This window comes from Eptatretus burgeri, chromosome 10 (assembly GCF_056783735.1).
Source record: "Eptatretus burgeri isolate ZD-2024b chromosome 10, Ebu_testis_v1, whole genome shotgun sequence".
NCBI classification, from domain to species: Eukaryota; Metazoa; Chordata; class Myxini; order Myxiniformes; family Myxinidae; genus Eptatretus; species Eptatretus burgeri.
Window position 1 is genome coordinate 32,206,974 of NC_140970.1, and position 15,030 is coordinate 32,222,003.

At 43.4% G+C, this 15,030-nt stretch overlaps 1 protein-coding gene across 1 annotated transcript in view; it reads right to left on the minus strand.

Annotated features, from left to right (window-relative positions):
• LOC147018250 (uncharacterized) overlaps positions 1-15,030 on the minus strand; it is a 91,641-nt gene that overhangs the window by 43,667 nt on the left and 32,944 nt on the right. Inside the window, exon 5 of the mRNA XM_085897772.1 lies at positions 6,364-6,444. Coding sequence (XP_085753898.1) covers positions 6,364-6,444 — 81 coding nt within the window. The remainder of the gene's footprint in view (positions 1-6,363; positions 6,445-15,030) is intronic.

Below are 15,030 nucleotides of genomic sequence, written 5' to 3' on the forward strand. Positions count from 1 at the left end.
TGTACATTTTGTGAATAAACCCCTTTACTGTGATACATGACTTTCCTCACCCTCGCTTATAATAAATTGCTTTTGTTATAAATAAACCCAGCCCGTTTCGTCTTTTCCTTCATTGGTCCAACATGGTCCACACTTTAGTTTAGCTGGGAAGTTCTGCCCCACCAAATTTACTCTTGATAGCCAGCGCACTCACTGTATCGCTCAGCAGTAATCCAAGTGTGCGCTAAGGGCACGAGACCCCAATTGACTCAACCGCCCACAGGTAAGGTATCACGCAAAGTAGTGCAACCCTGCCCAGATTGGCAGTGTCAATTAGCGTCTGTGTTTGCTTAGCAACCTGCCAGTGCGCAGAGGCCGGAGTTATCTGTGCCTGGCGGCCTCAGGACCGGGTGTTCGAAAGGGACCTGAGTGCTTCTCCTCATGGCGAGCCTCAAACCCCGAGGCCGCAACAATATATTCCTCATGACTACTAGATCAAAATTGTGAAGTTTTACGTCGATTGAGGAAGCAGTTCAAGATAAATAATGTTTTTAAGATTTTCATTCAATCCAATATTGCTGCCAGACCATGTGACCTATTAATTATTTGTGAACACCCTGGTATCCCCAAAGCGTGGGGAACATGTGAGTGAAGTTTCCCATTGATCTGTCAAGCCGTTTTTGAGAAGATTTTTAAAGGTTTATTCTTCAAGAAATTGTCGATGCCAAACCATGTGACCTGTGACATCATAGGTGGAGAACTTTTTGTTCCTCATGGATAGGAGATCAGACCTGTAAATTTTCACTCAATCTGTTCAGCCGTTTTGGAGAGGAAGATTTTCGAAGACTTTTATGTTAAAATTTTTTTTTTAAATGGCTGTCATACCACGTCACTAAATGACATCAATTTCCCCCCCACCCCATACAATTTTGCCCGATATGACCTTCAAGCATTTTCATACTAGCCCGGTGTTGACTTAGTGGTGAGGATGGCGGCTTGGGATCCTAGGGTCCTGAGTTCAAGCCCCGTTGCCCGCTGAATTAATACACCAGGGGGTTGAGTCAGCCTGTCATCCTTCCGAAGTCTGCGAAATGAGTACCGGTGTGTACTGGTGGATGGGCACTGCATCAGCGACAGTCGCACTTCCAAGAAATGATAGCTATCCTGGCAACTAAGCTGCCATACGCAATAAGAAGAAGATTTTCATACTGATCGGATAAAGTGTTCGACGTATGCAATGATGACGTCATAACGAAGCCACCTGTGACATCATCAAAACAGCACACTTATTTTCCATAGGGAGTACTTGACATGTGCCAAGTTTCATTTTTTTTTCCTTCGAGTGGTTTCGGAGATACAGAGGTCCAAAGTTTTTCTTTTTTTCCAACATGGCTGCCATACCATGCATCCTTTGTCCAGATTCTTTCCGAGCGGAGCGTTGTCTTGGCGAATGAGAGCCGAGCTGAGAGGGCAGCGCTGAATTGTTTTGCACCTCCCACTCACACACCGTAGACACCCCAGGTTTCTTCCCTCCTCTCCCTCCTAAAGGTGCTGTCACACCTTGACGTTTTAGCCAGCAATGGCAACGTATAAAAATGTATGTAAAAGGTTGGCGTATGCTGAAGTTTTGAAGTTTTTTTTTAAAGTTAAGGTCGTATTCATAATGTGTTGGTCGTATGCATAACATATTAGTAACGGGCACAGAACGTTTCGTTGTGTTATAGATAACTTATACCAACGAATGCTGAACCTGTTGTCGGCGTTCACAACCTATGCCCAACGATAGTTTAACTTAGGCACAGCGCGCTGCATGTATCGCCGACGAACTCGTGGCGTACCCTGTTAAAAACCTGCCGCACGCCGATTTAAATCATAACCGCCTGAATATTGGAAGTGTTAACATCGCAGTCACACCTTGACGATTTAGCCAGCGTATGCCGACTTATGAAAAATGTGTGTAAAACGCTGGCACACGTCGAATACGGTATGGGTAAGTTGTGTATACGTTAGGAGCACGCTGAAAAACGAGGAAGTACGCTGTCATATTCCGTGGTACGTTGAGTACGTCGTGAAATTTCAAACATGCTGAAAATTTTACGACGTACTCGACGTATGGCTCACAAGTTCCGCATACGCTGGCATAAGTTCTCTGCACGCTCCGCGATCGTCAATACACGTCGGACACACATTACTTGTAAGTTACTCAAAAGTCGAAACATGTCGAGGTAATGTTAAGCATACCCAAAACTTAATTTTTAACCTATGAGTAACGTGCTTTGAACCTATGAGTAGCGTGCTTTGAACCTATGTGTAATGTATCTCAAACGCACATTGTCGAATGTAGACGAATTTGATTGACGTCTTCCGGACGACCACAGAACTTACTGAACGTGTTTCTAACTTACATCTACCGTATAATGGCGATTTGGCAGCGTTTAGGGGAATTGGTATATACAAATGGGCTTCACAAGAGGAACCCGTCAGTGTTCCAGACTCCATGTTGAGTAGATGTCAATGTCAGTAGTATCAGTAGTATCAGTAGTAGTAGTAGTAGTAGCAGTAGTAGGTGAGCGTGTCAGTAGTAGTAGTATTATTATAGTGGTAGTAGGTGAGCGTGTCGGTAGTAGTAGGTGAGCATAATGGGGAGGGTGTGGGTGATGATGGATCCTCGTTGCGTCCACGAATAGGAGACTACTTTGCACCATTGTTCGATGTTCTTTTCAGCAAATTTTTTTTTTCTTATTCCCACGATGAACTATTTTTTTGTTTCAGTTTTAAAAGTATTCAAAACGACTTGGACAGATGCATAATGTACGAGTAATGAACACAGAACGCTTCGATAATTACTTATAGATAAGTTATACCAACGATTGATGAGCGTGTTTTAGCCGTCCACAACCTATGCCCAACGATAGTCTAACGTATGCATAGCGTGGCAGCGTATCGTCGACGATAACGTGAGATTTTCTATTCATAGGCTGCAACTTCACTTTTAATAAATGCCTGTCACTCGCCTATTGTTTTTGGATGCTGGTGCTCGGCAATTGAAATAGTTTCCATTGAACGAGTTAAATCGCTTCCACTGGACTATTGAAATGATTTAATAATAATGCTTGGTTATCCTTGGACCCACTCTGGCTAGCAGTTCGTCGAACATCGCTGGGGGCATTAGCAGGAAGTTGATGAAGGATGCGTGGTCCTCGTTCCGGAGTTCCACCATGAGCTGGTCATATATGCCGTAGTGGCGTCTCCTCCCGATCCATGGTCTGACCCAGTTCCTTCTCCTCCGTTCAAGTCTTCTTCTCCCGGCTCTATTGGCACACAACTGGTGCAGTGTCAACTCGATGAGGTCATGTTGATGTTCGAGGACATGTAGGTATTGTCGTCTCAGCCTTGCCGTATCCTCCATCTCTCGGAATGACATCAACATGTACTCACCACGAAGTCTAAAAAAAAAGACGGGTTCCTCCTGCGAAGCCCCTTTTTATATACCAATTCCCCTAATCGCTGCCAATACGCCATTATACGGTATCTGTACGTTAGAAACGCGTTCATTAAATTCTGCGGTCGTCCTGAAGACGTCAAATACGTCTACATACGTATTTGTGCGTAGGACATGCTTTACAAATAATTCCCAAGCACGTTACTCATAGGTTATAAATAAGTCATGGGTACCCTAAACATTACCTTGACGTGTTTCGACATATGAGGAACTTTCAAGTAGCGTGTTGCGAAGTGTGAACAACGTTCGTGTAACGTGCTTACAAAACGTTACTCACAGGTTAAGGCCCGGTCACACGTTGACGTTTTAGCCAGCGATGGCAACGTATTAAAATGTATCTAAAACGCTGGCTTATGTTGAAATTTTGATGTTTTTTTTTAAAGATTCGGACGTATTCATAGCGACTTGGTCTTATGTACAACGCATTGGTAACGGACACAGAACGTTTCGTTGTGTTATAGATAACTTATACCAACGAATGCTGAACCTGTTGTCGGCCTTCACAACCGATGCCCAACGATAGTCTAACTTAGGCATAGCGCGTTGCACGCATCGCCGACGATGTCGTGACGTAGCCTATTAAAAGGCTGACGCACAACGATTCGAATCATAACTGCCGTAGAAATGGAAGTGTCAACATCGCAGTCACACCTTGGCGATCTTGCCAGCGTATGCCGACCAAAGAAAAATGTGTCTAAAACGTTGGGGCACGTCAAATACGGTATGAGTAAGTTTGGTATACGTGAGTACAACGCTAAAGTACGCTATCATACGTCGTAGTAAGTAGAGTACGTCAAGTAATTTTAAACATGTTCAAAATTTTACGACGTACTCGGCGTATGACACACGTTCCACATGCGATGGGGATAGGTTGTACACACGATATGTGGACGCTTACACACGTCCACAAAGGCTACTTATAAGCTACTCATAAGTCGAAACACGTCGCGGTAATGTCTTTTTTACGCGAAACTTATTTCTAACTTATGTTTGACGTGCTTTGAACCAATTCTTTACGTAGTCCCAACACACATCGAATTATGGAGACGTATTCCAATGACGTCTTCCGGTCGACAAAAAAAAAATAAATGAACGTGTTTCTAGCTTACAACTGCCATATAAAGACGTGTTCCCAGCGGTTTTGGGAATTGGTATATAAAAATGCTGCTCATAAAAGGGGAACCCAACAGTGTTTTCGAGTCCTTTTTGAGTTGATGTCCATGTCAGCAGTAACAGTATCAGTATCAGTATCAGTATTAGTATTAGTAGTAGTTTGTTCATGTTGGCAGTAGTAGGTGAGTGTGAGGGGGAGGGTGTGGGTTATAATGGATCGTCCTTGCGTTTAACGATTTAACGATTTAAATGATAAACTCAACGATTTAAATGGCTGTATCTCCACTATTGAAAGTCGACGCTTGCGCTCAACAATTGGATTTTTTTTACACTCAACGACTTTTAAACGGTACCACTCACCTATTTTCATTGTTTACAATGAACGATTTAAATTGCTGTCACTCGCCTTTGTTTTTTGACGCTGGGGTTTGGAAATTTGAAGCGTTTCTTCTGAACGTGTTAAAACGCTCAAACTCGACTATTTTAAATAGAAGCTGCCGATGGACAATTGGAATCATAGCCAAGCTAGACATCGAAGTGTGAACATCCTCGTCATGCCCAAGAAAAGATTGAAGAATGCTGCAAATAAGTGTCCTGGCCATGGCCGTGGCCGTGGACGCTGACGCAAGGACGATCCATTATACCGACGTCTTTCAGCCTATGAGTAACTTAAAAGTAACGTCTGTCGATGTGTGGCAACGATCGCGTAACGTGCCAACAACACGTTAATCATAGGTTAGAAATAAGTTTCGGGTACGCTAAACATTACCTCGGCGTGTCTCAACTTATGATTAACTTACAAGTAGCATGTGTTGACGTCTGTCAACGATCGCAGATCGTGCATACAACTTGTGGCCAGCGTAGCGGAACGTGTGAGTCATACGCCGGCATACGTCGTGAAATTTCAAGCATGAAAAAATTTGAGGACAACCAAAAAGTACAACGTTTAAAGCCAACGTACAACGACGTATGGCAGTGTTTTCAGCGTGCTCTCAATGTTATCAAAACTTACCCATAACCTATTCAACGTGTGCCAGCGTTTTAGAAAAAAATTCAAAAATCGGCATACGTTGGCTAAAACGTCAAGCTGTGACCGGGCCTTTAGAAATAGGTTTTGGGTACGCTAAACATTACCTCGACGTGTTTCGACTTATGAGTAACTTACAAGTAACGTGTTTCGACGTGTGTCAACGATCGCATAACGTGCCTACAACTTATGGCCAGCATAGCGGAATGTGTGAGTCATACGCCAGCATACGTCGTAAAATTTCAAGCATGCAAAAATTTGAGGACAACCCAAAAGTACAACGTTTAAAGCCAGCGTACTACGACTTATGGCAGTGTTTCTCAGCGTGGTCTTAACGTATACAAAACGTACCCATAACGTATTCGACGTGTGCCAGCGTTTTAGACAAATTTTTCATAAATCGGCATACGCTGGCTAAATCGTCAAGGTGTGACAGCTGCTTTAGCGATTGGGTTCCATCCATCCATTCACTGCATAGGTCTTCCTCTTTCTCCTCCCACCCCGTCCCCTGCCTCCTACCACCCAGCTCACCTCTCTCAGGACTCCCACCTCTACCCACCGCCATCCTTCCCCTCCCTCCACCCACAAAGGTAACCGACGTTGCCCGATCTCTAACGTGCATCATTGGACTACCACAGTTCAGTACATATTTAGAGACAAACATTTTATTTATCATGTCAGGATAAGCATGTCAGAAAAAAGTGATAGGATACATAATGATAGCAAGCACATGAGCACACACCTGCGTCTGCATACTCAAAGACTCCATCTTGTGCTGCATCTCTCTTGAGGTGAATGAACAGCACATAATGGCGACTGTCAGCTGTGGCAATGGGGGGGGGGCACAGGGGTGGGTACAGCGAGGTTTTGTGATGATGGAAAACAACTGCAGAAAACATCTTAAATCAGAACCCTCAACCTCTCCTTTGCCATCGGTGCCACTCGCTCCACTCTAATTTTATTCACATTAATGCTCATCGTGTTTTCTTCTCTCCCTCCTCAACCAAATATATTTGTATAAATTGGGTTCATTTAAATACATGATTACTTACACCACTGAAAGATCACTCACCATCCATGTAAGGATAAATAGTAAGATCGTCCGATTAGATGTACTTTGTCTGACTGAAACTTGGCTTTCACGAGGTGACACCACTTCTGGTGTAGATAATGCTCTGACAGACTTCACTCCGATGTATTACTCTGACATTTATCCACGAGCCACTTATTTATCACCAGGAAAGGTATCTCCCTGCCACCACTTCCCCTTCCTACTCCCACCCCACCCCCTCCTACCACCCAGCTCACCTCCCTCTGGACTCCCACCAATATCCACCTCCACCCTTCCCCTCCCTCCACCCACAAAGGTACCCAACGTTGCCCAGACTCTAACGTACAGCTATTGGACTACCACAATTAAGCACATATTCAGAGACAAACATTTTATTTGTCAAACCGCAAAATATTGAACAGAAATATCAACGAAATTGAACATATTGTTACAAATTTACGACCGGCCGGCGTGCAAGTGACCGCGTTAACTAATAACGGCCGCTCGCCCACCGAACGGACAATTCAGTCGTGACTTTCTGGAACAACGCCAGAAACCAGTCACGGGTGGGTTCTTAATCCCAACACGGCCCAGTCCGCATTCTACCCGCACGCGACAGGGTCAATCGCCAGATATCGATATACCTAAGTATTCGCACGGGTAACCTACGAGGGACCGTACCTCGGCGAAGGCCTGTTTGGACATGAACCGCTTTAAGTGGTTCGTTCCATTCTGGGATAACCGAGCAGGTATGATCGCCAGACCTCGCCGGACCCGATTCTATTATCGGTATTCAAAAACCAACTAGTACTCCGAAAAACAATACGGCGGTTCAATGGGGGAAAACGACACGACGAACGGGGTATATTTAAATCAGCACATTTATTATACAGCACATATACAAACAATCATGCAGTCAAGCAGATAAGCAATGATGGAAAGACACACATGCAGTTGTTTGTTGAAGACTGCGGGACGGGGACAAAGACACGGGCAAGGCGAAAACACTACAACCGACTGGTTATTATGTACATTTACTTAACAGGTTTTACTTGAAAGACTTGGCGCCACAACATTCACTCAAAAGAAAAGCAAAGACCCCCTCAAAGACAAGGGAGTCAGACTGGGCCCGTGGGCCTTTATAACGTGGGGCCTTGGCGAACGAAAGGACCCCACGAGACCGTTGCAGGTTACCTGCACCCTCGTGGTGCCTTGATGGGGCGAGTCGCGACGTCCCGTCCCCACGGCAGCCAGCATAGCCGCGGTTGCGCCCAGGCCTTGCCAAGCAGCAGGCGAGCTCTCTCCGGCTCTCCCCACATGCACGCGCAGGTTCGCGCGACACAGCAGGGCTGCGCCTATAGCCCGCGTCTCCCTCGCGACGCCCGGACCTCCACCGACCGACCGCTCCAAGTTCCTGACTCGGACACGAGCCCAGATCTTCATGCAGCTCCTTGGTGCGATTCTCCTCAGCACAAGCAGCAACCACACCAGCAACGACCGCAACCCCAGCAGCAACTCCAGAGAGAGAGAGATTCAGCGATGACCGAGAGAGCTTCTCCTCAGCACAACTCCAGAGAGATTTAGCGACGACCGAGAGCTTCAGCAATGACAGTGAGAGAGCGGCAGCAACACCAGAGAGAGAGAACGGACGCTCCGTGCGCCCTTTTTATTACCCATGCTCGCCCCTCCCTCCCTCCAGAACCTGTGGGAAACTTCCAGAACATGCGGGAACCTTCCCGAAGGAAGCGTTTTCTCGCCAAATCGGGGACGCTCTCGCCGCTGTATTTGTCTTCTTCCACACACTGGTTGGAATTCACCGTGGAGACGCCATTCGTCCAGGGGAAGGGGGAACGGGGGCCGCCTGCTTTCCCTTGACGAAGGCCAAGCCTCTGGCAACCGTGTGCCGAGGTGGAAACGTGGTGGTGTGGTTATGAGAGTTGTGGTTAAGGTGGTTGTGTGAAGCAGTTGGTCCAAAATAACGATAGTAAAGAATAAAGGCTAACTCAAAGATCACAGCCCTGTCCACACGGATAATTTCCATTAAACAATGGTGGGGAAATCTAACTGAACACAGACTTATGGGCATAACTAACTAAGGACCTTTATGGTGTTCTGCAAATTTCGACAGCTGTAACAATATTATTGTAATGCTTTTGCGTAGACAATATAGAATGTTTATTTTCATCAAGGGCCAGAACATGTAAACGGATCAAAATTTCTCATTTCAAAAATTTGAAGGGTGTATAAATGGAGAAGTTAGCAAAGGTGGTAATGTTTTTCTACAAAGTCTTCCCTCACCTTTGAGAGTTATGTCATCAGATGAGCAGTGATATTACCTTTAAATCTATGTATAGGTTGTGTTTGTACTATTTTTGGTTTTTGAATAATTTGCGATTCGCACATTTGAGAGGCCAATGACTCATTCGCCACTCTTACTGAGTGTAGTAATGTCCTAATTAGCAGTTACTAGCATATCAGACCCATTGCTTCACTGATGGGAATGCCAATGTTTGCGTAATTGCTAAAAAAATAAAAATAAAATCGTTATTCTTAATTGGAAAAATAAAATTAGGCGGTGTTTATATACGGGCCTAGCTTTACAGTAAGGTGTACCACTTTTGCAAAAGTAGTTGTTGGAATGAAGCACTATGTGCCTATCGATTCCATGAGTGAAGTTAGGTGATCGACCAAAGTTTGAAAATTTTCCCGCCTTTTTTGACCGCCGGCCGCCATTTTGAAATTTCAGGAAAAATCCATATTTTTGGAAATAATATTGATTTTTGAATATTTTAAAAAATATATTTCTCTGTGTTTTGATGGCCGAATGCACTTCAGTAGGCACCAGTATGATAGTAAGTACCTGTAAATATTATTCACAACTTGTCCCAACATTTTGAGAAGGGGTTGCCATTTTGGAATTTCACTGAAAATCCCATATTTTGACAATTATCGCACGGCACATTGTTAAGCATTTACAGAATATCAGTAGTAGCGTTTTCATAAAGACATTATTAATGACAAATGAGAGCATGATCAATTAATTGTGAGAACAACCAAATATGTTTTAAGCGACATGGCTTTCATATATGACAACATAACAATCTAGCAAACAAGCAACCACACAGATATCTTATAGAGAACATAGCGTTTGTTTTGTATAGTCTGGGTAAAGCTTCCTGTGCTCTTCCACGCACTGTAGCAATGCTTGATGTTGTTTCTCATCATTGCACATATGAATAAAGTCAGACACGAGCTTAATTCCTCTTTCAGCTAGATCATTTACGACACACAAAGAATTAGCACTTTCACAAAATTTCTTGTAACTAGCGAATTTGTCCCACATAGCCACAGGTGTCTGCAGCCACTCCTGATCATCGTCTATTCCTAGGAGGTCAAACATCAGCCAGGATTCTTGGCTAATGAAAGACCTGAGCGCTGGCATATCATCAGTTGAATTAAATTCCACGTGGGGAAGTTGTGGCTTGCCAGAGTCGAACTTCTCAGGCTGTTCTGTATCAAATAACACTTGTCCCATCAACTCTCTCTGTGATCGGGACACCATTATCAGCTAGGGACAACACAACTAACTGAGGTGTTAAGTACCAAGTATGGCGATTGCACGACAAGATACAAGCATCTGCAATACCACTGTCGTAATGTTCGTACAGGAACATGTCAGCCATGAACTTCAGATCGTGTCGTGCCGCAGATGTGCTAAGTGGACTCTGTAGGAATGCTTTAGCATAGAACAGACCTACGAACTTGGCCACTCTGTTTAAATACACTTGTTGAACATCCGATATCTTGAACTGGTCTTGGAGCAAAGCTAATTTGAGAAAATAGATGGCTTCCACCATCCACCTGGCATGGTGGTCACTGCTAATTCTTTGCGTGTCGTAAATGATCTAGCTGAAAGAGGAATTAAGCAAGTGTCTGACTTTATTCATATATGCAATGATGAGAAACAACGTCAAGCATTGCTACAGTGCGTGGAAGAGCACAGGAAGCTTTACCCAGACAATACAAAAAACGCTGTTCTCTATAAGATATCTGTGTGGTTGCTTGTTTGCTAGATTGTTATGTTGTCATATATGAAAACCATGTCACTTAAAACATATTTGGTTGTTCTCATAATTAATTGATCATGCTCTCATTTGCCATTAATAATGTCTTTATGAAAACTCTACTACTGATATTCTGTAAATGCTTAACAATGTGCCATGCGATAATTGTCAAAATATGGGATTTTCAGTGAAATTCCAAAATGGCAACCCCTTCTCAAAATGTTGGGACATGTGAATAATATTTATGGGTACTTACTATCATACTGGTGCCTACTGAAGTGCATTCGGCCATCTAAACACAGAGGAATATATATATATATATATATATATATATATATATATATATATATATATATATATATATATATACATATATATATATATATATATATATACATATATATATATATATATATATATATATATATATATATATATTTAAAATATTCAAAAAATCAATATTATTTCCAAAAATATGGATTTTTCCTGAAATTTCAAAATGGCGGCCGGCAGTCAAAAAAGGCGGGAAAATTTTCAAACTTTGGTCGATCACCTAACTTCACTAGTAGAATCGATAGGCACATAGTGCTTCATTCCAGCAACTACTTTTGCAAAAGTGGTACACCCTGCTATACACCCAGGGAGCAAGGAGGGGAGAGTGTTCTTTGGATATTCATCACAGCCTTTTTAGATTCTGAAATGTGAATAATATGCAACAACACACGAAGAGGAAAATAAAAAAAACATTTTTTAAAAATTCTCGCACTCCCCTCTTTTTTTAAATCAAACTTTATGGTGTACGTATTCGGCACATGCTATTTCAGGAAACACAATCGCCTAGTCTCTGTGTGCTCTCTGATTTCTCGTATCTCGAGCATTCCTCCCAATTTGGGCTTTTCGTTTCCTCGGCATATCTGCGATGGCTAATCTATGGGGCAAAAACAAAAAAGGACTCCTGGAAGATCCTGCCCTCCATATGGGGATAACCATTGTCACAAGTTGGCATTTGCAGTTTTGCCATGTGTGGCCATGTACATGTACCCATACGCAAAGCATCCTTCCCTTATTATTTTGTTTTCTTTGTGTCACAAACCTTCCTGAGAGTTCCCAGAATCCACTGTTGATGGTTTCGTTGAAATCCGTTAATTCGTTCTCAAGTTATAGCACGACAAACAGACATGGCTCTTTTAATTATTTTTCACATCTGATACCATATTTGATGATCGGAGCTCACCATCTCACTAATTATATAGGTATCCCAGTTGAAATCTGAAAAATTTGGGCTTTTTCTATAAAGTACTAGATGACCCGTGAACCCGTTGGGTTCCTGTTGGGTTCCCGTTGTGACAGCGGTTGATGAAAAAAATAATTTAAAGAAAAAAAAGACAAGATAGCTTCAGCGAACTATACCACTGAGGTTGTTTGCATTGATCAAATTCTCCCGAAGAGTACTTGACTGAATCGGGAATTGATTTTTTTAATAACTTTTTTTTGTTGCCCGATTTCACCGAAACTTGAAACTGCACACCGCAGGTAAATGGTGAGTAAGGTGGCCCTAAAAAGTTTTGCGCTATCGTGTTCCCTTTTGGCTGTATTTCGGGAACATACATACATTCATACATAAATACAAAATGAGAGTTTTAGTAATATATAGATAGATAGATTGTGCATATGGATCTACCCACGGAGATGGCGACAGGTGGTGGCTCGTGTGTTTATAAGTTATGAATTGTGAGAAAATGATTGTTTAAACCGCAAGTAAGGTGCATTGTGGTAGAAAAATGTGATTCTATAAAGTTTTGTTGCGATTAAACTTGGGAGCTCAGAGGAGTAGGGAAAAATCACATCACTCCAAAACAATAGCACCTACAAAAGTGATGTCGACAGCAATTTGTAGGTATGAAGATCAGGCATTTGATGACACGAGTGAGGAAAGTGGAAAAAATAAATTATGAGTACTTTATCATATAGAATCCGGTGCGACCTGTTCCAAGTCGAGGCATTGTTAAGCAGGCCAAAACAAAATGGCGGCTTAAGATCCCTGCGAGGTGACAGCGGGCTGACCAAGATGGCACACTACCATCTTGGTAAGGCTTTTTTTTGTTTTTTTTTATGATGAGGACCCCCTAAATCATTTTCAAAAGAGGTGTTTAAATTTACCCAAATACTCAGTTTTCATCTATGCACTCCCTTGGAGTTAGTATGCATGCAAAGTTTTGGGCTGATAGGTTTCATGGTTTTGGAGTTATGAAGGAGACACACACATACACTGACACACTGAAACACACTTATAGATTTCCTAGTGGAAAATGGCGTGCCACAAGGCATTGTCTTGGGTTCAGTCTTGTGCCTTATGTACATAAATGACCTCTCAATTGCTCTGGAAAACGGTCCTTTTTGCAGATTAGACCACATTATGTCATACCAGTAGCAACATTGTCAAATGAACCCACCTTTATATTTCCATGGTCAGCCACTGGAAGAGATTTATTCTTTTGAACTTCTTGGCTTCACAATCAGCCAGGATCTATCAAGGGCTGACATCTTTGCAAAGCTGGCCTCCAAAGCCAGTCACAGACTGGATGTGCTTGGTCAATCCAGTCTTTCCTTGGAAAATCAGAGCTACTGCTACTCACCCTTTACAAGGTCTGTCCATAGCTCAGTGGAGTATTGCTCCTCCCACTATCACTGCCACCCCACCATCCCATGGAGAAAATAAGTGATTATTGTTAATGGTTTCAACTTTACACATATAATTTGACTGCATATATATAATCGTAAATCAGCAGGGCTGCTGCGGTGCAGGTGGTAATTGAGACATGCAATGCATGTACAGTACTGTGCTGTACCTATCTCCGCGTCTACACTACGCTTGATGGAATCTTCTGTGTAATCGTAATCAATTCCTTTGTTTTCAGTTATTATTTCCCTTTATGATTTTTAACCATGGCTTTCAAGAGGAAAACTATTGCAAGTGGTAAACCAAGTGAAAAAAATTCGAGGAAAGTGATGTCTGACTCAAAGTGGAGGTTTTGGACAAGATTTGTGGAGGCAAGAGTGCATTATTTATTCACTGGTTTCGGAGCTGCAGAACAATATATAAAAGAAACACGTCACTAGATTAGAAAGGGAAATGATTTAAGAGATTACAGTAATAGGGGAGGAATGATGGGGGCTTTGGGGCTGGCACGATTGGCTTTTTTTTTTTGTATACCTTGTCGAGGCTCGTGTGAGAGCGAACACACAACGCACATCAAGGGGGCATGAGACAAGAGGGGCGGGAGTGGGAGGGACAAAACAGTGGGGAACAGACACATTAGGAGATCTGTGGAAGGGAGAGGGATGGGACGGGGAAAATGGGGAATAGAAGATGGACATTACAGGGACTTTCAGGAAGGAAAGCAGGGAATTTGAAGGAAGTGGGTTTGGGTGGATTATCGGGGGTAGAAAAGATCGAGGATTTGGATGGGGGATGATAAGAGGTGGTGGTGAACAGCTGTTTTGAAAGCCTGGAGGGAAGAATGGGAAAGAATGGAGTGAGGGAGTTTCTTCCAAAGGCGGGAAAAAAGAGGAATGAAAGAGTGAAGGTGAGCAGTGATCCGTGATTTTGGTAGTTTTACCAGAAGGGGGGTTGTTGGCTGACCTTGAGCGCCCTGAGCAAATGTGGTGGGGACAAATTGCAGAGAGAGAGAGAGCAGGGGGGCAAGGCTGGCTAGGAGACGGTAGAAGACAGAAAGACCACCGACCTGCCTGCGGTGAATGAGTGAGAGGCCCAAAGACTCAGCCTCATTGCGGGAGATGCCGATGATCCGAAATGCCGTGGTTTCTACAGCGTGAAGCCGAGAAAGGTGGGAGGCAGGAGCAACAGCCCAGAGGGGAGAGCAGTACTCCATCAGGCTACGGACAAAAGCTTTGTAAGTGGTCAAAAGCTCAGGAGGGCCGAGGAAGGACTTTGCACGACGGAGGATTCCAGTAGACATAGGCTTCCGGCCTGAGTAGACATAGGCACACTTGCCTCTAAGCTGTCTAGCCTGGGCTTGAATCCAGACCCAGCCATAAACTGTCATCCCTGTGTTTCACAGACAGGGTGATTCAATGTGTGTGCCCTCTTTCAGATGGACATTAAACTGGGTGTCCTGTTTGCTGGCATTAGTTGGTGGACGTTTTAAACCCCACGGTGTCCTTTGCGAAGAGTACGTGAGCTATCACCGGCACCATGAACAAATTACAAATTCTTGCTCGAACTACTGCTGGGAAGGTAATGGCAAACCACCCAGTATTCCTTTGCTCAGGA